General features: G+C 40.4%; 1 protein-coding gene across 1 annotated transcript; it reads left to right on the top strand.

Annotated features, from left to right (window-relative positions):
* The first annotated feature begins 436 nt into the window (after positions 1 to 436).
* On the top strand, positions 437 to 11129 carry JRK (Jrk helix-turn-helix protein). The gene is made up of 2 exons (XM_051971175.1): positions 437 to 905; positions 6188 to 11129. The coding sequence occupies exon 2, from the start codon at positions 6818 to 6820 to the stop codon at positions 8528 to 8530; it is 1713 nt and encodes a 570-aa protein (XP_051827135.1). The 5' UTR covers positions 437 to 905; positions 6188 to 6817; the 3' UTR covers positions 8531 to 11129.
* Positions 11130 to 11494: the final 365 nt, after the last annotated feature.

The raw sequence follows: 11494 nt of genomic DNA, 5'->3' as shown, positions 1-11494 counted from the left end.
CCATTAAGACCAAGGACTTGGCTGGTCCCCATGTCCTCCAGAGAGCTAGAACGGACAGTATATTTTGGCACTCTAACTTGGGGGCTTTAGAAAGCACATTACACACATGCATGTTTATTTTTCTCCTAAAAAATCCAGCTGCAATGCAAGTCATAGATTTGTGATATTGTTTTTTATTAACATTCTTCTCCTCCTTCCCTTTCCTCTACTTTCTCTTCTCCTACCTCTTTCCCCTTTTTCCCTCCTCCACTTTTTCTCTCCTCCCTCTTTTCCCTCCTTCTGTCCCCACTTCCTTCTCTTCATCTCCCACCTTTTTTCCCTCTCTTCTTCCTCCTTCTTTCCCTCCTCTTTCCTAATTTTTTCTCTTTGCCTTTCTTTTCTTTCTCCTCTTCCTTCTCCTTTCCCTCCATCTCTCTCCGTGCTCTCTTTCTTTCTTTCCCTTTCCCACCCTCTTCCCCTCCCTCTCTTCTCTCTTACCTCCTCCTTTCTCCCTCCTAACTGCTCTCCCTTTTACTCCCTCCCCGCGAAGGCCGCGGAGAGCACCGAGATACCCAGTCCTCCTGAATTCCTAGAGCGTTCCCGGAAGTAGCCTGGAGGAGGGCCCGGCTGCAGCAACTCCGCTAGGGAGGAGGGGCGGGGTCGAGAGGGTGTGGGGTCCACTTCCGGCCGGGGGCGCGGCTCAGGCTTGGGGCCTGAGAATACGGGGTCTGTGTTTGTGGGCCCGCGGGGTGCCCCGTCCCTACCCCCCAGCACGTCCGGTTCCGCGTGTCGGAGCCCCACCCTCGGGCCTGCGCGTCCCGGGGCTTCTGTGCTCCGGCCTGTGTCCCAGGGGTCCCCCGGGGCCGGGACCGGGACCGGGGCTGCCCGAGGAGCCTACACGGAGCCTCGCTAGTGAGCGGCCGGCGGTGAGTCGGACCGGGACTCGGGGCCCATGTGCGGAGCCGGGACTGGGGGGAATAGAGATCAGGGAGTGGGGAGGGGTTGCCCTGTAGGGCCCATTTATAACCGCATCCCCTCATAAGAACCTGTCTCCGGGAGCCCACCCCGCCCACCCGAGGAAACAACTCCCCCATAAATGCAGATGTAATCATCTCCTCCTTTTCCGACCCCCCCCCCCAAAAAAAAAAAAAAAAAAAGAGAGGCCTGTCTCTACTTCTCCCGTCCCCTACTGCTCCCCCAACGTCTGATTCCCCAAGAAGAGCCGGGAGGCGGTGCTCCCAGAACAGGCTACCCCGTGCCTCCGAGTGGGGGACCTCAGCCCCCTTTTCTCCTCTTTCTCAAGTTCAGGGCTCCAAACCTTTGTATCTCAGACCGTTGGCTTTGGAGCACTTCTCCGAATGATGTTTTCACGTGCATAAAACTAGACACAAAGGAGCGCGGAAGAACTAGTATTGCTGTGCATGAGATTATTGGAGAAGCAGTTTTCTCCTCCCCCACCCGTCTGGGTTGGGATAACGGTCTCCTTGGCCCGAATGTCAGTTTTAACGAGGCTTCCAAAGAAAAGCCTGGACACTACTCTTAGTCATCGAGATGAACTCCGGAGGTAACCAACTGGCTCCTCCACCGTGAGGAAAAACAATAGAAGACTGACTTTTTTTTTTTTTTTTTTTTTTTGACGGAAGTATCTTAGAAGTTAAATTTGAACTTTTCTTTAACGCACTAGAGTCAATTCAAAGAGAAATGTTGGCCGCATATTGACTTAGAAAACCACAAATTAACACCATCTATGTTGTAGTTTTATGTATTTTGTTAAATATTTCCCCATGGCATGTTTGATCCACAATCCAGGAGCCCTGAGTTTTACACCTCTGTCTTAAAGGACTTTTGCTTAATGTCAGCTGCTTCCCCCAAGGCACAATATTTCTTTTATCTACTTTGAAGTAAGGTTTTTCTTTTTCCTATGCTACCTCCCTCAACCAAATAAAATAAAAACTTGAAACATTTGAGGCTTTTGAAGAATATCTTTGCTATGGAAATGATTTTTCTCAATCCTGGTATCTTATAGTTTACTTAATGTGCCATTCATACTTGTGTCAGTCTTAACCAGATCCAGAACACCCAATCTGGAGATAAAAAGAATCTCTGAACATTTAGAAGAAAAGCCATTATAAAACCCAGAGACTTTGACTCTGTAGGAGAAATTTCTTATCATCATCTGCCAAACTGGTTAGTGACACTCAAAATCACATGGAAGGTAGAGCCAGAGGTCTTTGATTACCTAGTTCCTCATTTTGCAGTTGCAGAGGCTGAGACCCCAAAACTTGCTCAGAGTCATATAGTTAATTGATGGTATGTCTAGAATTAAAGTTCCCTTCTGATTTTCACAGATTGAATAGTGCTATTCTTCTGATGATGCATATGAGATGCTGTGTCACAGCAGGAAGTGCATTGGGCATGGAGTCAAGTCTGCATTTAGACCTGGTTCTCTTTCCTGTGTGATATTGGACAGAATCTCTCAAAGTCTTAGTTTTCTTATTTGTAAAGCGGTCATAATAATTCTATTTGCTTTCTGTTGTAAGGGAAATATATCGAACATTCTATAACATAAAAATAAGCATTATAGTAGTTTAATGTGCTTCCTACAAACACAGCTTGAATCAAACTGCAGAATTACAAAATTGAGGGCTGTGATATCATAGAACAGAACAATAAATTTAACATGCTTAGTAAGCATTACTATGTACAGAGCATTGTGTTCAAGGCAAAAGATTGAAATTAAAATTTATCCTATTTTCCTTCCAAGAACTTATAATAAAAAATAGGGTATAGCAAGCATCCAATATATATAATAAATATATGTAATATATATATTATAATATATAAATATAATAAATAGTAAAATATGATTGGAATAAGAGAGAAATATAGGCAGAGGAAGTTTGATGAGAGAGAGAGAGAGAGAGTACTTTCAGCTGAGACATCAGGGTAAATCACATGGAAGAAGTCTTTGGAAGAAGAAAAGGATTTTTGCTGGTAAACATGAAGAAGGAGGATATGATAATTCAGTTTTTTTCTATTGCATCACAGCTTAATTAGGTTGTGGAATCATGAAGTGTCAAAGGTCACCCATTTCAGCTTGAATATGTGCAGAAATCCATTTTATAACATGTTTGATAGGTAGTCATCTAGCCTCTGCTTGAAGACATCTTGTGATGAAGAATTCTTGTGGGTTATTGAATGGCCTGCCTGAAAACATGGAGGCATGAGAGGGCATGATGAGTTTGGGGCACATTGAATAGTACATTTTAGGTATGACCTAGTACATGTGAGGGAAGAGTATGAAATAAACTTGGGATAATGGAGCAGAATCTTAGGGTTAGGAAGTGCCTTAGTAGCCATCTAGTACAGCCTTTGCCTAAAGAGGAATCCCTTCAGAGGTATCCCTAGCAAGTAATTGGTTGTCATGCAGCCTCTTCTTGAAGCCAAGTGAGTGAGAACCCACCTTTAGATTTCTCCAATTGTTAGATATTTCCTTCAGTTTAGCCTAAATCTACCTTTCTAACTTTTCCTCCTTTGGTCCCACTACTGGCTCCTGAGATCAAGCTGGGAAAGTCCAATCTACATTCCTTATGACCTCTCTTTTGATATTTGAAGATGTGCCTCTGTCTCTATTAAGTTATCTTTTCTCCAGAGTAAATACCTTTATGTGACCTTAGAGCCCTTTGATGTTCCCCATTTTACAGATAGGGAAACTGAGGACCAGAGTGGTTAAGTGACTTGTACAGGCAATTGCAATTACATTTGTAATTGGTAGATCTAGGATTTGAACTGAGTATGCTTCCTTATCTCCTTCTAAAACAGTGTTCCTAGACAGATCTCTCAATGTGTTCTCTGACCTAAATCAAGATACACACAGCTGGACATTCTTGTCCATAATTTTTGAAAAGGGGACCTCCTTTCTTTATAGCCTAAGATTACATTAGCTATTTTTGGCTATCATATATCATATTGTTCACTTATATTGAATTTATAATCCACTAAAACCCTTGGATCATTTTCAGATGAATTGTTTAGTCAAACCTCTGTGTTTTATATTTGAGATGTTGACTTTTTGAACCCCAGAGTAAGCATTTATATTTATCTGTGTCAAAATTTCTCCCCTGGAGGTGGGAATCAGGTAGTTTGGAGGGTCCTGAGCACTAGGCTCAGTTGTTTCTTTTCCATCCTATTTGAGCAGAGGAGTGACATAATTCTGCATTTTGAAAATATTTGGCCATCTTTATAAAAGATTACTTAGAGAGGAGAGTTTGAATGTTATGATAATAGTTTAGGTGAAAAGTGATAAAGGCTAAACAGGACAGACAATCAACATTCAAAATGATAACTGGATCATTAAACAATTCTCGTCAATAAACATTAAATTCCAAACATTCAGTAAACATTTATCAAGTGCTTACTCTGTACCAGGCTATGTGCTAAGTGGTAGGGATACAAAAAGAGGTGAAAGACAATTCCTGGGCCTTCAAGGAGTTTATGTACTGTGCTTAGCAAGTTACTGTGTTAAGTTGGAGATAAAAATAATTGCAACTCCTGTAACCAAGGAATTTGTATTCTACTAATGAGATACTATACACATTCAAGGTATTATAGAGAAATCAGTCATAAAACAGGGTATTAGGTCATTTCTGAATGCAGGAATAAGGAAAGAAATTCTAGAAGTAACCACCTCTGAATTGGGTTTTGAATAAAAAGGAGGATTTCAGTAGACAAAATTGTGAGGAAGAGTTTTCTTCCTACTGTCACATTCCTCCATCATTAGCTATCTACTTCCCTCAGATAATTTTATTCCTTCCTTTTCACATGAGAACAGTACCTGCCCTGTTTTTCTCCCAGGGTTGTAATGAAAACGAAATATGATTGTAAATGTGCTTAGTCACTATAAACGGGCTATATTCTTATTAGGAGTGATTCCCACAGGCTGGTTAAATAGAAAATCCTAAGTGTGTGAAACTGCTGCAGGGGGTGAGGTGACCTTATGCCGTCAAATCCTTAGCTTCAGGACAGTTTGAAGAGGAAGGGTGGCTGAACTGTTTAGGGTTGGCTTCTTAGGCCTTCATCAAGACCTTAAAGTGGGTATGATTTGATCCTTGATGCTCCTTTAAAGTTGGCTTCATTCTTCATTGATACAATGTTTTATGTGTGTTTGTGTTTTTGAGGGAACAGTGGGGTAGATGGGGAGCCCTGTAGATTCCATGTTTGCCAGGACTATTTCAGGAAAAGGAAGGCTTAATGATGGAGCCCCTAGAATGGACCTGTGTTCCTAGGAAGGACTCAATGAACAGTTAGTAAATTGCATAAAATTCCTTTTCTACAAGATCAAGTTGGACATGGGAAAGATTAGCATTGAAAACTAAACAACAGTTCAGAAAGGTGAGAAGTTTGTGCTTAGATGAAAGTATAATAGTCCAGACCTCCTTTTCCCATTTACTTTATACTCTCCCAATTTTACCATAGATAAATACCCATATGCACATTTAGAACCTCTTGACATTTAGAATTTGATTCACTGGGGAGGCAGCCTGGTGTGTGTGTGGGGAAAAAGCCACAAAACACTGGACTGGGAAGTCAGGAATCCTGAGTTCTTATCCTAGCTATGCCAGTTTCTGGGGGATCTTAGCAACCTCAACTGGGTCTCAGTTTCCTTCTCTGCAAAATATGAGCTGCATGAATGTTCAATTTCTATAGAGCTTGCTATAGACAACCTAGTTTTCTTTACCATGATATTCCTTAATTTGTCACATTTCTTGTAGACTGCATTAGTTCTCCATTAGAGCTGCAGTCCTTGGTCATTCAACCTGTTCTTTTCAGGTGATCCATTCTAGTTTATAAAAATAGAGATTGGATATCTATTCAAATAATAATGGTAATAGTTGATATTTCTAAATAATCACAGTTTTTTAATTTCAATTTTCAAAGAATTTTACAAACTATCTCATTTGATCCTTGCAGTAGTCTGTTCAGTAGCTTGTGCAAATGTTATTACCTTTACAGATGAGGAAACTGAGGCTTGAGGAAAGTGTGAATTGTCCGAGGTCTTATGTGATCTCCATTTTATTTCCATGGCTAGCAAATGGCAAGCTCAGGATTAGAACTCAGGCCTATTGATTCTAATTCCAGTGCTCAAATATTCTGGACAAACTTTCCATAACATTATTTTTTTCTTTTTTTTCCCCCCTCTGCTTTCCAGTGCATAACGTTCTGTGCTTGTAAAACAGCATTGTGGATACTGGAGAAAGCCACCCACAACTTAGACAGTAAAACCTTGATTAACCGGAACTCAGCTAACCGGTATTTTTGTGAGGGTGGAAGGAAGCTGCAGGCGGAAGGCAGGGAGAGCTGCCCCCCACCACCAAGAAGCCTTGAAGTTCAAAGCAAAGTTCTGTGATTGGTTCCTTCATCGCCTGAGAAGATCTGCCTCCCCAAATCAGAGAAGCTCTGAATGTGGTCTGGAACTGAACAAGTTGCTAAAAAAGTGGATTTCTGTGAGCACCAGAGTGCAGAAGACGGGGAAGGCTGAGGCAAACGGGTGGGGGGCAGTGGGAGGAGAAGGAAGGAAGACGTGGCGGGGAATGAGAATGAGGAGAGGGCAAGAAGGGAAGACCAAATATTGATGAAGTAGCAAGGTGGCCAGGAACCTTGGGGAGAAAACAGATGTGGGTAAGAGCTGTGAGAGGAAAATTAAAAGAAAACCTCAAGCAAATTGAAAGGGAAAGGGGGATAGTGAGGTGAAAGCAGAAAAGCCAGTAGTGCTCTGAACAAGCATAGCATACATCTCTATTCCTCCCTAAGTCACAGTGCACATAAGCCATCTAATCCCATGGCTTCCAAACAGCCCATAGTGAAGAACAAAGGAGAGAAGCGTAAGAGAGTTGTGCTGACCTTAAAGGAGAAAATTGATATCTGTACTCGTCTTGAGAAAGGTGAGAACAGGAAAGCTTTGATGCAAGAGTACAATGTTGGCATGTCTACCTTATATGACATCAAGGCCCACAAGGGACAGCTGCTTCGGTTTTTTGCTAATTCGGATTCCAATAAAGCCCTCGAACACCGTCGCACTTTGCACACCCCTAAGCTAGAGCATCTCGATCGGGTTTTGTATGAGTGGTTCTTGGTGAAGCGGTCAGAGGGAGTCCCTGTTTCTGGCCCAATGCTCATTGAGAAGGCTAAAGACTTTTATGAGCAGATGCAGTTGACTGAGCCATGTGTTTTTTCTGGAGGATGGCTTTGGAGATTTAAGGCCCGGCATGGCATCAAAAAGCTAGATGTTTCCAACGAAAGACAGTCAGCAGACCACCAGGCTGCAGAGCAGTTTTGTGGGTTTTTTCGAAGTTTAATTGCAGAGCATGGTTTGTCCCCTGAGCAGTTTTACAATGCTGATGAAACTGGTCTGTTCTGGCGTTGCCTGCCAAATTCAACTCCCGAAGGGGCCAGTGCCTCAGGTTTGAAACAGACTAAGGACAGATTGACGGTCCTCATGTGTGCTAATGCTGCAGGCTCCCACAAAATCAAACCTTTGGTGATTGGAAAGTGTAACGGCCCCAGGACTTTTAAAGGAATTCAGCATTTACCTGTTGCTTACAAGGCACAGGGTAATGCATGGATGGACAAAGAAATTTTTTCTGATTGGTTTCATCATATTTTTGTACCTTCAGTCAAAGATCATTTTAGAAATATAGGCTTACCTGATGACAGTAAAGCCATTCTTCTTCTAGACAATTCTCGAGCCCACCCTCAGGAAGCAGAGCTAGTTTCTGATAACATTTTTACCATCTTCCTTCCTGCTAGTGTTACCTCATTGATTCAGCCTATGGACCAGGGCATTAGAAGAGATTTTATGAGAAATTTCATCAATCCTCCAGTCACTGTACAAGACCTTCAAACTCGTTACAATATAAGTGATGCCATTTTTAATGTTGCTTGTGCCTGGAATTCTGTTTCTAGTGAAATATTAAGACGGGCATGGAGAAAATTATGGCCTAGTGTTATGTTTGCAGAAGTATCTTCTGATGAAGAAGAATTTGACCGATTTAGAGTAAGACCCCCAAATAATACTCTGGTGCAGATTCTTGAAATGGTGAAGGATGCTCCTTCACCCCCAGTCAACAGACTGAATAAAAGTGAGGGAGTTGAGTGGGCTGATGCTGACCAAGAAGGTGAAGTGTCACAAGGTGTTAGTGACACAGAAATAGTAGAAACTGTTTGGAATCCTGACAATGGAACTGATTCTGAAAAAGACAGTGATGGAGAAGATTATAGGGAAGGGGAGAAAACATCTTGGGAAAAAGCTGCTTCATCCTTTGATTCAATTATTAGTTTTGCAGAAAAACAGCCATGTTTTACAAACCAGGAGATTATGCAGTTGCATATGCTGCATGCAATTTTTATGCGACAAAGGCAGATGGCAAACAAACAAACTGAGATCAGAGATATAGTCAAGATAGAAAATCCCAGGGGATATCCTGGAGTTTGCACTGATTCAGCCCAATCTCCTATACCATCTACATCTACAGCATTGTATAGTGATAACTGATAGGCATTTTGGTTTCCCTGAGACCCTGTGAAATCTTAGCTCATCAGAGTAGGATTTACTTGTATCCAGCAGGCTGTATTTTTACTGAAGCAAAAAAGTGGATTGAGACTTTTTTAGAGAGATTTTCCGTAGGGGTTGGTTAATCTGGAAATCCATTTAATTAGAACAATTCAAACTCCATGTGCATTCCGGTTAATCGAGGTTTTACTCTGTCACCCTTTATGTAGTTTGAGGAATCCCTAAAGGAAGATTTTCCTTTGTAGCACAGAATTGAGTATAGTGCAAAACCTATATTTTAACTTTCAGAAAGCACTCCCCATGCAGAATCTTTCTAGTAGTAACAGGATCCAGAGACTTGGAGCTTAGTGTAGAGGAGGGGAAGTGTAAGTTATTCAGATTACCACAAATCAGTGTCTACAGACCTTTTTCTTGTGGGGATTTAAATGAGTCTTAGGGGCTTGTTGCTTCTCTGGGTTTTTAACTGGAGAAGGGTTTGGAATGTCTGATTTTGACAGGTTTATTAGGTAGCATAAATCCTTCAGATGAATTTAAGTGAGATTTTGAATGAGTCTCTGGAGGGCTTGGGGCTATCACATTCCCACTGGAAAAAAATGATAGTCTTTCAGTTTTTGAGATAATATTTCTAAGAACTCAGAACTAATAATATTCCCAATTTAGTATAATCACATTCTAGTAGTAAGAAGGAAATTGTTATGTGACCTGGGAAAGTCAGTCTCCATCCTCACTCCAAATACCTATTATTCCTCTCATTAAAATTGGGAATTAGATTAGATGACTTCTAAAGCCCTTTTTCTAGCCTTCCACAATTCTATGGAAATACATTTTTGGCAATTTATATCTGAAACAAGGCACTGGCAGCAAGGTATATAGCCACTCTAAATGTTAAAATGATTCCTTCTCAAGGATATCAGAAATGCCATCCTAAATCAGACTGCTCCTCTGTTCAGCCCCATGTGGGGACCACAGTGGGCATTTTGATGATATTTGCCTTCTTTTGAGTAACTTGGGTCAAGTTACTTTTTTGGAGTATTTCCTTGCCATTAAAAGAAGGGGGTTGGATGAGGCAGTCTTGAAGTGCCCTTCTGTCTTTAACTTTCTGTAATTAATATATTAATTTGGGTATGTATGTAGATTATGTACTCCAGAGTCTTCTATATTACATTCCCAGAAATTTCAGTTGATCCCATATCTGTATTTTTAAAATGTCCTTAAATCAAGACCAAGACTTAACAAGTTTCTTCAGTATCTGTTCTATGTAAATTGCTGAATTTCTATGCCAAGAGATATACAGTGGTTATTTGAACTTGACTTTGTAGCCTTGAACATTCTTATCTCATTGTTAAAAAGTCTGGCTGCTTTTTTCCCTTTTTATTTAGGCCAATTTTGTCAAAAGAGTTAATGTTTTTTTCCCCCCATTTATACCATGGTAATCTTTGATTTATAGTTAAACACTTAAATGCATATCATAAACCATATGTATCCCTACTTAAGACTCCCCACCTACCTATCATTGTTTCTTAGAAACATGTTGATTGCTTGTATTTTTCCATTCTTTTTTCAATCTTGGGGCTCTAACTTCCATTTAACTTTGGATTAATGTTGCAGCAATGGAATCAGCACATACTTTTCATTCCAGGATTTCCTATCCCTTTCACTAAGAGGCATTTAAGACCTGGTGGATAGAATTTTGTCCACAGCTTGTTAAATAACTATTTTTTCATGTTTCTTGTTTTAAATGAAATAACTCCACAAAATATAAATGCATTGTGTATTTCTTGCTTTATATGCATGTGTATAGATTATGCAATATTTCAAATAGCTTTTAAAAATCATTATTGCTACATAAAGTCAAATTGACTTTGTATCCTCATTACTCTTACGTCACTTGCTGTTGAGTCCCATTGTGTCTTTGAGATGATGTTTGTATATCCGTGTATTTTTGTGCCGTTTCTGTGATCTTTTCATTGTTGATCCTTCTACAAAAGACTGTTAGATTCACCTCTGCTTAGGGGAATGACATGCAAGATGCTGGAGTGACTTAAAGACACTGCTCTCCTCTTTCCTTTTTGTTGCTCGTAACTGAATAAAGGGCAGCTCATTCAAAAGATCATTTTCTGAAGCGATTACCCTCTGTTCAAACATCAAAGTCTTTAAAAAGGGAAAAAAGTGAGCTTTATAATTGTTTGTGAAAATTTTGGTAAGCAGAAGGACATAGGATGAGTGCTGCCTTAATTAGATACCGAATTCCTAACTCCAACTGGAGGTGTTCAAACTTGTAGTAAAGTGCTTTGCTATATTTATTGAGCTTAAGGAATGCAAGGCCCACTGTGGTCAGGGATATTGTAGGGGAGATTTCATTTATAGATGCCCCTTCTGACTCAGACTATATGATTCTGTGAGTTCTTGTTTTGGTCTTATATTGTTTCCTGTATGTGTCCTGTCTCCAGCTAGATTGTAAGCTCTTGGTGAGCAGGAATTATGTCTTAATTTCCTGTCACAGTTTTCAAAGACTGAGAATATAGTCAATGATCAATAAATACTAGATGGATTAAAGGGATGTATCTTCGAGATACTCTCATCTTAATAGTCCTATTTCCAAAAGAAAGATGGGGAGACTACATTTTGTAGTAAACTTAATGAACATCATTATCTCTGTTTTGGTTAAGTTGCTAGTATCCTCATAATGAAATACTGGGATATTATGACAAGTTATTTCTCTTTTCCCATTGGTCTATTATAGTACTCTGGCCTAAAAGGTTAGTCCTTTTTGGCCTGAACTTTTGATCGCCAGCATTGCCCTTTCCTTTATACCTTACCTTGACTGAAGGTTCCCAGCAGCTTTTTTCTTTGGCAAATTGATTATAGTGCACAATATGTGTGCAGGTTTGTGAGGATGATTAGGGTAAAATTGATAAGCGGATTATAAATACAAAATAGAGTAAT

This window comes from Antechinus flavipes, chromosome 1 (assembly GCF_016432865.1).
Source record: "Antechinus flavipes isolate AdamAnt ecotype Samford, QLD, Australia chromosome 1, AdamAnt_v2, whole genome shotgun sequence".
NCBI classification, from domain to species: Eukaryota; Metazoa; Chordata; class Mammalia; order Dasyuromorphia; family Dasyuridae; genus Antechinus; species Antechinus flavipes.
This window is presented reverse-complemented; position numbering and strand designations above follow the sequence as displayed.